Source organism: Neofelis nebulosa, chromosome 7 (assembly GCF_028018385.1).
Source record: "Neofelis nebulosa isolate mNeoNeb1 chromosome 7, mNeoNeb1.pri, whole genome shotgun sequence".
Classification (NCBI taxonomy): Eukaryota; Metazoa; Chordata; class Mammalia; order Carnivora; family Felidae; genus Neofelis; species Neofelis nebulosa.
The window spans coordinates 61,144,026-61,156,369 of record NC_080788.1 but is presented as its reverse complement, the minus strand read 5'-3'; the positions used below and the strand labels follow the sequence as shown (position 1 = coordinate 61,156,369).

The 12,344-nt window shown below is 36.2% G+C and overlaps 1 protein-coding gene and 1 non-coding gene across 6 annotated transcripts in view; both read right to left on the bottom strand.

The window, feature by feature from the left end:
- The window catches only part of TTBK2 (tau tubulin kinase 2), a 167,941-nt gene that overhangs the window by 54,416 nt on the left and 101,181 nt on the right, over positions 1 to 12,344 (bottom strand). For all 5 annotated transcript variants that reach the window (XM_058738036.1, XM_058738035.1, XM_058738037.1 and 2 more), the window contains 3 exons: positions 6,533 to 6,598; positions 2,246 to 2,338; positions 1,508 to 1,633 (listed from right to left, as the gene is read on the bottom strand). In XM_058738036.1, the coding sequence (XP_058594019.1) occupies positions 1,508 to 1,633; positions 2,246 to 2,338; positions 6,533 to 6,598 (285 nt within the window). The remainder of the gene's footprint in view (positions 1 to 1,507; positions 1,634 to 2,245; positions 2,339 to 6,532; positions 6,599 to 12,344) is intronic.
- LOC131518335 (U6 spliceosomal RNA) lies at positions 11,392 to 11,494 on the bottom strand. Its single transcript, XR_009265026.1, has one exon. It is a non-coding gene; the product is annotated as a U6 spliceosomal RNA (small nuclear RNA).

Genomic DNA, 12,344 nt, shown 5'->3' with positions numbered 1-12,344 from the left:
AGGGCTTCTTTCCTTAAGCCTCATGAACCAAACTCTGCTAGCTTCAAACTCTTCTTTGGAAACTTCCTCACCTCTCTCAGCCTTCACAGAATTGAAAAGAGTTAGGGCCTTGCTCTGGATTAGGCATTGGCTTAAGGGAACGCTATGGCTGGCTTGATCTTCTTTTCAGACCACTAAATCTTTCTCCATATCAGTAATAAGGCTGTTTTGCTTTCTAATCAGTCATGTGTTCACTGGAGTAGCATTTCTAATTTCCTTCAAGAACTTTTCCTTTGCAATCACTACTTGGCTAACTGTTCAGCACAAAAGGTCTGGCTTTCAGCCTATCTTGGCTTTTGACATACCTTCCCCACTAAGCTGGGTCATTTCCAACTTCTGATTTAAAGTGAGAGATGTGCAACTCTTCCTTTCACCTGAACACTGACAGGCCATCATAGGGTTACTAGTTGACCTAATTTCAATATTGTTGTGTCTCAGGGGATAGGGAAGCTCAAGCAGAAGGAGAGACAGGGAATGGCTGGTCGGTGGAGCAGACAGAACACACATAACATTTATGGATTAAGTTTACTATGTTACATGGGTATGTTTCATGGTACCCCAAGACAATTACAGTTGTAACATCAAAGATCACTGATTACAGATCACTATATAACAATAACGAAAAAGTATGCAATATCTCACAATTATCAAAATGTGACACAGAGACACAAAATAAGTAAATGCTGTTGGAAATTGGTGCTGATGGACTTGCTCAATGCAGGGTTGCCACAAACCTTCAATTTGTAAAAAATGCAATATCTGCAAAGTGCAATAAAGCAAAGTGGAATGAAATGACATATGCCTGGTTTAATCTATGGGTGGCTTCATTTATGACTTCAGTGGTAGTGATTATCTTGCATTAAGCTATATTAAGTTCTCCCTGAGAGCAAAAGAATCTTCTGAAATACAGTTGGTTGGGGCCAGGGGTGCAATTTGTGGTAAACTTAGTCAATCCTTATAAGGCCTTATTAATGGAAACCCTAAGGAAATGATTGACTGACCACAGATAAAATGGAGCCAATAATCTTCACCAACTGTTGTTCCATAGCATATTAACATACGATATTATAGCCCTAAGCCCTCAACAGATACATTACCTAGCTGGACACTTCCTTCTGGTCAACAAATTAGTTATAGGATTTACATAATTTCAACTATCAGCAGTTCTATATACCAGATGAATCACAGCAGGAACAGTAAAATCTATTCAACCATACACAAATCTAAAACTCTAATGAAGTATGTTCTTCCAGATGGGAACACACACAAACACACACACACACACACACACACACACACACACACACAGTCCTCATCAGTCAGTCACCACATTTCTCAGGATGTATTAAAATAATATCATTCTAGGACCTTCCACACTCATATACAATACCCTCAAAGCTACAGTAAGTGAAGACAAAGACTAAATGAGAGAGAAGGATTAGCCCACAGAACTCCCAAAGATGATTACCTGGTAGTCTGGTTTTGTAAAATAATCCAAAGAAGAGATGTGGTCCAAAAAGATGCTGAATTCTGGAGGGAGATGTTTCAACATAAGCCTGTGGTCATACCTCTCCTTAATAGAGCCTACCTGCTCCTGGGAAGTAAAGAGAACAGGAACTAAAGTCAATTTCTCTTGGCAGCTACACATTAACAGCCTCTCAGTAATAGTCTCAAGGGTATGTACTAGGGAATGAGATAGTGGGTAATTAAGTATAAAGCAAGAATTGAGCTCTTACTAATAGCTTAATGCACAATCCCTTAGGGGGAGAGGGGAGGATAATCAAAAGGGTAACAGAGTTCTGCATCAGTGAATTGACAGTTCGCCAAAAAAGAGTTATCTAGAGTTAAAGAGTTAAATCTAGTCTACTTTTCTTTACCAACACATTTGTTCACAGTTTTCAAATCAAACAATATAATGTAACAATTAAAATTTAAAAACTTACTTGACTTATAAAAATGAATACGGGAGAAGTAGTGAAAAGAGGGAAAGCTAGAAATCAAATCAGAAGTGATGATTTAATAGATACTCAAAGGAGTATCTATTCTCAATGTACACAGAAAAAAAATCCTAACATTAGATCTTTAATAACAGCTTAATTTTAATTTTTATATGTAAGTATGTTCTCATCAATTATGCCTACCCAGGAGAAATTTTTATTCCTTCCCCTACTAAAACTGTTATTTCCATTTCCGTTTTCAAAATTACCTTGTCCTTTATTTTTCTCCAAGGCAGCTGACCAACCACAAACTCCACCAACATGTAGAATAAGGACCAAAGGTCATCATGTCTTCCCATTTCCTTCATAAGCCAAAGAGAATTCAGTCACAATACATTACCACTCCTTGTGAGTATATTACATTGTCTAAGGCCTAACCATTGTGTTTCATCTTATGAGGCTTAAAAATTTTAACATATTTCCCATAAAATCTTCTGGTAAATATATCTACACAGCTATGTAACAATCTGCATAATAGAAATAGATATAATGAAATACTTTTTGGTATAAAGAACACCCCAAAACCCAGATATGCTGGAAATGTAATTAACAGCCCGTTAATTAATAAATCAGTTCATTAAGAAGGGAAGGTGAAGGGCAAATTAGCATTTAGTGGGTATGGGGTTTCAGTGTTGCAAAATGAAAAAGTTCTAGAACTTTATTGCACACTAATGTGAATATACTTAACACTGCTGAATTATCCCTTAAAAATGGTTAATACGCTACACTGGTGAGCATAGCATAACACAGAGTTGTTGAATCACTATATTGTACACCTGAAACTAATGTAACATTGTGTGTCACCTATACTCAAATTAAAAAAATGGTTAACATGGTAAATTTAATGTGATATGTTCTTTACCATAATAATAATTAAAAAAAAGAATTAAAGCAAATTCTAGGAGCCAAAATTAAAAGAAAGCTGGAAATAAGAAAAGCAAGCTGATGCTGAAACTTTGCCTTTGGGAACATCTGTTACAGGTTTTATCAACCAGGGTTTTAACAATCAGGAAGGGAACAGGTATAAAAGTACTGATACTACACAAGACGGAAGCTGTAACTGAGACACTTTCCCCTAGGCCCTCACCATATAGCTCCGACCCTCAAAGGGCTATCTTTAGTTCAATATTTGATACGTACATTTTACAGCAATAACTTTTTTTTTCTGTAAAATTTAACCACTATCAAAGGGATAAAGTTAGTGGTTAAAAAAAACTACCCTGAAAATTTGTTACCATAGTCCTGCCCCTCACTCAGATTTGGGGTTTAAATTTATACCACATGTGTGGTCTGGGAAACCAAGTCCAGAAATTAACTGTTTTCTGGGTGATCCCACCCTGTGGTAATGACAGATGAAAATGAAAATCCTGTCAACATTAAAGAACCCATAAATTCAGGCTTCACAGAAGTCCTATAAAGTCCCATAAAATATAAGCTCATTATTCACAAGTACAAAATATATTAGAAAGCAGGCTATCATAAGCTAATGACAAGATAAATTACAGAGCAGAATTAGATATCCAAGAATTTCAGATATGGAATTATAGGATACAGAATATGAAATAAGAATGTTTAGGGGGCCTGGGTGGCTCAGTTGGTTAAGTGTCCAATTTCAGTTCAGGTCATGATTTCACAGTTTGTGAGTTCGAGCCGTGTGTCGGGCTCTGTGCTGACAGCTCAGAGTCTGGTGCCTGCTTCGGATTCTGTGTCTCCCTCTCTGTCTGTCTCATGCTCTGTCTCTGTCTCTCAAAAATAAATAAACATTAAAAAAAAATTTTTTTAAGAATTTTTAGAATGTTTAAGCTTTAAAAAAAAAGGGAATAAATGTCATCAGGAAGGAACCATATCCTACCCCAAAAAATAAAAAGACCTATTAGATTTGAAAAAAGACCAAAAAGAATATCTAGAAATTAAAAACTCAAGGGAAAGATTAAAAAGCTAATCAAAATCAGCAGAAAAAAAATTAATGAACTGGAAGACAGATCTGAAGAAAGTATTTAGAAATGCAACCCAGAGGCACAAATAGTTAGATCTGAGAGTGAACCTAAAAGACATGGAGGGCAAAACAAGAAGATCTAACAAATATATCAATTTGAGATATGAAAAAAGAGGGTACAGAAAGAAAGAGAAAGAGGCAATATTTAAAGAAGAAATGTCTGAGGTTCTTCCAAAATCGATGAAAGACATGAATGCTCAGATTTAGGAAGCACAACAAATCCCAAACAGAATAATAATTTTTAATGTTTGTTTATTTTTGAGAGAGCGCAAGCCAGGGGTGGGCAGAGGTGGGGGTGGGGGGCAGAGGATCCCAAGCAGGCTCTGCGCTGAGAGCAGCAAGCCCAATGTGAGGCTTGAACTCATGAACTGCAAGATTATGATCTGAGTTTAAGTCAGATGCTCAACTGACTGAGATACCCACGCACCCTGCAAACAGAATAATTATAAAGAAATCCACATACAGGCACAAAAGAACATATCTGTAGAAAAGCAAAGACAAAGAGAAGATATCCAAAATAGTCAAAGAAAAATGACAAACTAAATACAAAATAACAAAAATTAAACGGACAAAGATCTTCTCAATAGAAACCACAGAATCAGAGAAGACAGTAAAATAATTTCTTCAAATTAATGAGATACTACAAATATTAATAATGGATTGAAATGTAGAACAATGTAGTGAACAGAGTTCATGTATTTTGAAAAGTTGTATATTGTCTGAGAATTATTCATGTTAAAAGTTTAAGATCAAGGTACCAAAAAAAACCCCAAAAGAAATGGAGTGCATTATGCTTAGAAATTATCAAGATCACAGAATAGGGAAGAAAGAAGTATATTAGAATTATCTGAGCAGTGTTTTAAAATTAGACCAGCATCTCTGAAAGTTCCACTAGTTGCACTCCTGCATCACCACATAAACTAACAACCACTGTGAAGCTCTGTAAAGGATTCTACATCTCAGGTGTCTTGGGAGCAGAAAAGAAGGTTAAGAACTGCTGATATATATAATCAAATTCCTTTACCAAGGTCAGATGAAAAACAAGTAATATGCAGGTTAACAGAGTTAACTGTTAGAGCACTCTATACTAGAAAAGCTTTTTAAAAGAAATTTGTACAAATTAAAAAAAGTAAAAATATATAATCTCTTTCTACTAGCTTCTTTGGAAATGCATATGTAGTTATAATGATCTCTGGAAATGTTTATGCTTATCTCAGAAAGACTGTCTTATCTCAAAGATTCTAACGTTGACCAAATTTTTACACAGAATTAATTAGAAAGCCTAGTAATTCTAAAGGATTTTAAGAATATATCTTTTCAAGGCAGAATAGTTGACCAGATGCCATATTAATACAACACTGAATCAAACCAAATGAGCTGACAGCCTTGGCAGGGTGCTACATTATGCACTGATAAAAATACTTTTCCTATTTTCAGTTTATAATCATATTATAAGAAACCAAATTAAATTAACTAGAGCACAGCATATAAGACCACAGCATACTCTTCTTACTATAGTTAGCATTAGTCAAATTTTCAATAAGGCAACTCTGGCTTCACAGAACAAGAATAAAGTAATAAAAGGTCAAGAAAAGATTTTTTTTTAATGTTAATTTATTTTTGAGACAGAGAGAGACAGAGCAAGAGTGGGGGAGGGGCAGAGAGAGAGGGAGACATAGAATCTGAAGCAGGCTCCAGGCTCTGAGCTGTCAGCATAGAGCTCGACATGGGGCTTGACCTCATGAACTGTGAAATCATGACCTGAGTCGAAGTCAGACGCTTAACCGACTGAGCCACCCAGGCGCCCCAAAAGATTTCTCTTTTATTCAAGGAATCACTTGTTAAATGCCTCAGCTTCATCCAGACAAGTTCAAGGATTCAGATTCCATAAAATAAACACCTTTCCCACTCATAATTAAGATTCAGAAAAAGAAAAAAAAAATCAAAAGAACAAAAGGAGCAAAGTAAAAAAGAGACTAAAATTTTAATCTAAAAGGTATAATTTATTAAGATGCAAATTTTAAAGTTATCTCTGTTTGAGAGATCTTCATGAAAAGAAAAGGTTTAATGGAGAGGGGATATCACAGATTAAATGCGTACTGCAAGTACAATGCTGTCTCCTATATTTCATTAGGTATTGAGAGTATGATATTCCCAAATAACTTCTTAAGATTAGAACACAGATAATTTATTTCTTCAAAATTCTATATTCAACCTGTTAACACTTACTTATACCTAATTAAGGACACAAGATTCCCTACACACACACACACACACACACACACAGAGCTATTATCTTTTCCAACAAATCCAATTTTATTTTTATGTAGCTGCGAGCATCTACTATCTACTCTACACACCACCATACATTAGTATTACTAACACATTACCCTTTGCTTCCAAGTACCTTCCACACTTGTGTACTCTAATATAAAAAAGTCAATCTGATTCAAGCCATCAGCATGCTTATGCAGACATGACTCTAAGTTCATATACCTACCCTGTTTCGGTGAGCATTTATTGACGCATAACGAACTGTCCCTCGAAAGCCTGCCACAGCTCGAGGCTACAACAAAATGAAGTAAAGAATAATAAAATGAGCTTCAAATAACAAAAGACTCACACACCTGAGCACATGAAGTAGATGGGAGAAACGCGCATTACTGTCACAATAAAATACTACTTAAATTTCTAATTTTTTATTTTGAAATTACAGAAAATTAGAGAATATCTCTAAATCATGTTAAAAACTAACATTTTAGTGATTAGTGAGCCCATTTTTTTTTCTACCTACATTTTAAAATACAGTAGCATTTATGATAAATAAATTCTGTACATTAGAAAACACTTGGGGCGCCTGGGTGGCTCAGTAGGTTAAGTGTCTGGCTCTTGATTCTGGCACAGGTCAGAATCTCATGGTTCATGAGATTAAGCCCCAAATCAGACTCTGCTGACAGTGCAGAGCCTGCGTAGGATTTTCTCTCTCCCTGTCTATCTGCCCTTTCCCTGCTTGTGCTCTCTCACTCTCTCTTCCCCCCTCCTCAAAATAAATAAACATTTTTTAAAAATAAAAAAGAAAGAAAACACTAAATGCCTTCACATGTCCAGAATCATGCTAAGCTGGTTACATTTAAGTACAGTAAGACCACAAGGAATCTCTAAGTAAAGATGCCAACCTCTTCATGTCTTGGCTATTTCATTCAAACTCAATTCAAAAATGATGGCAACTTATATCCCTCTCTAAATATATAATTCATACATTCATAAATCAAGTTATTGGGTAACTATTACATGCTAGGTACTGGGAATAAAGCCAAACATGAATAATACATGATCTCAGTTCTCAGAGAGCTCAAATTAGAATACTAAGTCCAAACTCTTATTCAGCCTACAAGATTTCCATGATTTGGCATTGGCCCCATTCCAAAATAGATTCAGTTATGGTTTATGCTACAACCAACTGTGTTTCTAGCATCTTCTGCTACTCACTCCAGCTGGAAAGCCATCTCTTCACATGCCTCCAATGGTTAGCTCTTCTACCTCACATTAGGCTCTCTGCTGAAATGTTACCTCCTCAGAGAAGTACCCCTTAATTATCCTAATCTAAAATACTACCCCTCCCCCCCTTCAATGCCACTCCACCCTTTTTTACTGTTTTATTTTTTTAACATAATACCTTTCAATACCTAAAATTAATTTTATTTATATTTTTACTTATTTGTTCACTGCCTGTCTTCTTCCACTGCAATATAAACTGTGATAGCAAGGTCTTAGTCTTGCTCATTTCACAGACATAGAAACAGGCTCTGAGAGGTTAACTAAACTTATGTGAGGACACAGAATTAGTAAGTGATAAAACCAGACATCAACCAACGTCTTTTGATTTGAAATCATACATTGTTTCCACTCTACTGCTTCACAAGGATCAAATCAATACCCTAAAGACTCATGGATGGCACCATAACTCAATATGAAAACTTGACAAACCTGAAAACGTTCACAGCCAATAATTTTCATTAGTAGACTTTTCTTTCCCAGTAACTTCAAATTACCCTCAATTAAGATGTATTACTTTTATAGCCAGAAAAAGACTATAATAAATGTTTTATTTATTTATTTATTTATTTATTTATTTATTTATTTATAATGTTTATTTATTTTTGAGAGAGAGACAGACAGATGGACCATGAGTGGGGTAAGGGCAGAGAGAGACACACACACACACACAGAATCTGAAGCAGGCTCCAGGCTCCATGCTGTCAGCACAGAGCCCAATGTGGGGCTCAACCTCACAAACTGAGATCATGACCTGAGCCAAAGTCAGACACTCAACCGACTGAGCCACCCAGATGCCCCAATAAATGTTATTTTTTAAATCTTGTTACCAGAATCATTCTGGTCATACGCTAAAAGATAATCATTCTACACGTTCTTCCTTCATTTACTCATTTTTGTAATCTGTTCAAATAGTTTTCTGTATATTCCTTCTTTCATGAAATTCTGTCTTCCCTTTTTTAAGAATTTCATTTTTTTTTTTAACGTTTATTTATTTCTGAGAGAGAGACAGAGTGTGCATGCAGGGGAGGGGCAGAGAGAGAGGGAGACACAGAATCCGAAGCAGGCTCTGGGCTCTGAGCTGTCAGCCCAAAGCCTGACATGGGGCTCGAACTAATGAATAGTGAGATCATGACCTGAGCCGAAGTCAGATGCTCAATTTGACTGAGCCACCCAGGTGTCCCTGACTTCATTTTTAAGTAAACTCTGTAACCAACATGGAGATTGAACTCACAACCTCAAGATCAAGAGTCACATGCTGACTCTCTTGACCAAGCGCCCCTCTCTTCCCTTTTTAATTACTCCTTTTTGTTTTTTTCTTAAGCTGTAAATATTTTAAAAATAGTCTTTGTATTTATTTTTTTTTAATTTTTTTTAACGTTTATTTATTTTTGAGACAGAGAGAGAACAGAGCATGAATAGGGGAGGGTCAGAGTGAGAGGGAGACACAGAATCCGAAGCAGGCTCCAGGCTCTGAGCTATCAGCACAGAGACCGACGTGGGGCTCGAACTCACGAGCTGTGAGATCATGACCTGAACCGAAGTCGGACGCTTAACCGACTGAGCCACCCAGGCGCCCCTGTATTTATAACAATTTCGGTAATCAAAAGTTCCCGCAATATATTTAGATGTCCTTTCTTTTCTTAGCTGCCATTCATTGACAATCATAGTCGGTAGATCTCAATATTTTCCTAAGACATTCATGACTGACAGGAATATTTAATATTCTCAATTTGATGGAACTCTGAGGTCAGAGATTCCTTTTCTAAACAAAGAATGTGTAGGATTATATATGAAAGCCTACCATCAATCTTTTTCACTAAATAACATTTCACTGGCTATACTTTTATTCATTACCTGACAAGAGCCTTCACTAACAAAAATATTTTTGTAGCACGTACTTTTGCCCAGTTATTTTAATTCCAGTAACTGTCAGGATAAAAACCCCAGAGTTATTACCACACTCTGCAGTCCAGTCCACAGTTAATCAGACATCTAGATGTCCCCTAACAGATTCTAGCCAAGACAAACCCAGGGGATCCTTTCCAGTTAAGAGCACCCCTGACCTTGCTTCTGCCATGAAAAAGTGAGAGCTAAAGACAGATCAGCTGTATAGAAAGATCTTGATGTGACTCATCAAAGAATAATGCCAGGTCAAGAAAATTCAGCCACTTTATATAAAGCAGAAAAGACAACTCAACCCACCTGGGGAAAACAGTCATATATACAACTAATTCTAATTTAAAGCAGATTATAATGAACATCATTAGCAAAGTACAAAGAGCTATGAAAAAGCCTAAGAGTGGTAAGGATTAGTTCCATTTGGAGAAAGGGAAGAAAGAAAAGTCCTGCTGAAGAAGAAAGTCTTAAGAATAAGGCAACATTTAATGGGGACTTAAAATAGAGGATCTGTTCAAATTTCCCTAATTAACAGCAATTTGGCAATATCTATCAAAATTACAAATGCATGCATTCTCTTTGACAAAGCCATTTCACTTCTGGAAGTTTATTTTATAGATATACTTGCATATGTACAAAAATAACGGATGTAACACATTCGTTCACTACATTAATGTTTGTGATAGCAAAAGACTGCAAGCAACCCATATGTACATAAATCGTGGACTGATTAAATAAATTACAGTACATATTTAAAATGGAATATACTTTGCAGCTGCAAAAAAAGAAGGAAGAAGTCCTATATCCTCACATGGGAATATGTCCTAGATATACTGTGGGGAAAAAAGACAAGTGTAAAATATACATCACGTTACCTTTTGACTCAAAAAGAGAAAAATGAGAATATACATTCATATTTATTATATATGCAAAAAGAAATTCTGGAAGAATACATTTAGGAAATCGTAACAATATAGCTACCTATATTGTTGGTTGGAAAGAGGGATAAGGGCAGTATAGAAAATGAGTACATTTGGGAGAGCAGAGGTAAAGTAGGGGATTTGTTTCATGGTTTACCTTTTAGTTTTTTTTGAGTCAGGTTTATTAAGGTATAATTTACACCGTTAAATCCAAACTTTAGGTATACACAGTTCTATGAGTTTTTAAAGATACACAGGCATGTAACTACCACTGAAGTCAAGCCATAGAGTATTTCTATCACCCCTAGAGTTCCCTTAAAGGCTGTAGTCAGTCCCTTCCCCTCCATTCCCAGTCTCTGGCAACCTCTGATTTCTGTCCCTCACAAGCATTTAGAATCATCTTTTTAGGTTAACTGCTGGGTAGTAATGTCTTAACTGTGGTTTTAATGTGCATTTCTCTGATAACTAAAGATGTTCACCATTTGCTACTGTGTCTCTTCTTTGATGAAAGATCTATACAAATCTTTTGCTCATGTTTATTCATTTACTATTGAGTTGTGAAAATTGTTTATATATTCTGGATATAAGTCCTTTGTCAGATGTGTGTTCTGAAATATTTTTTCCTACTCTGTGACATGTCTTTTCATTTGCTTAATAGTGTCTTTCAAAAAAGAGCTTAACTTTGGGGCGCTTGGGTGGTTCAATTGGTTAAGTGGCTGACTTTGGCTCAGTTCATGATCTCGCAGTTCATGAGTTCGAGCCCCGCATCAGGCTCTGTGCTGACAGCTCAGAGCCTGGAGCCTGCTTCAGATTCTGTGTCTTCCTCTCTCTCTGCCCCTCCCCTGCTTGTGCTTTCTCTCTCAACGATAAATAACAAAACATTAAAAAAAGGGGGGGTTAACTTTGATGAATTTTTACCTTATTTTTGTACCATATAAATACATTATCTCTTAAAAATTATATTTAAAAACATCCTTTTTCTAAAAAAAATATGTAAATCTTCATGAATTTACATGTTATCCTTGCACAGGGGCCACGTTAATCTTCTCTGTATCGTTCCAGTTATAGTATATGTGCTGCCAAAGCAGGCATTATTTACATCTTGAAAGAAAAAAGTGAGAGTGGTTAACAACCTAAAAGCATATTTGATTAAAATAAATACCTAGATATTTGGATGAAAGTGAAAATGAAAATGAAAAAGAAAAAGTTGGACGTTGAAAATCTGAAAACCTTACAACAGGAAGAAGGAAAAGCATTTTAAGTAAAAAGAACACTGTGAACAATGCAAAATGGGAGCAAAGTACTGTGTGTGTCAGGCAAAGTGTCTGATATGGCTGGAGCAAATGGTGAGAGAAAATAATGGAATATAGGTTGGAATCAGGCTAAGGATGGCCTTGAATGCCATATTAAGGTTTTTGGTTTATAACATGCAGGCAAATGGAATTCATAAAAAATTTTAAGTAGGGACAGGACATGATCAGGAAAGTTCTTGGGATGTATACTCTGCTGGAGGTAAAAATAACAGACTGGAAGGAGGAGGTGGGGAGACCAACAAGGAAACTCTTTTAATAATCCAAACAAAGAAACCACAAGAGTACTACAAGCACAGAGCAATGTGAATGTGAAGGAGGGAATGAACGTCAGAGACAAAATGAGCTCCGGGGAGAATAAATCTAGAAGGAGAAGGGAAGAACTGGAGAAATGAGCCCAGACCTATTGCTAACCAAAGGGAAGAGATCAGAGAGTGGGTGGAAAGCATGGAGAACTGTGTAATATAGCCCCCAGTGGAAGTAAGAAAATAGCTGAAATTGTGGGGTGCTAACAGAGAAATGGACTCTTAAAAATTTTGTTAAGTAGGTCACTATAACCCTAGGCACTAGAAGTTTCAACTGAATAGCAGAAAGGAAGCAGGAAAAGAAAACAAGCCATTGCAAGAGT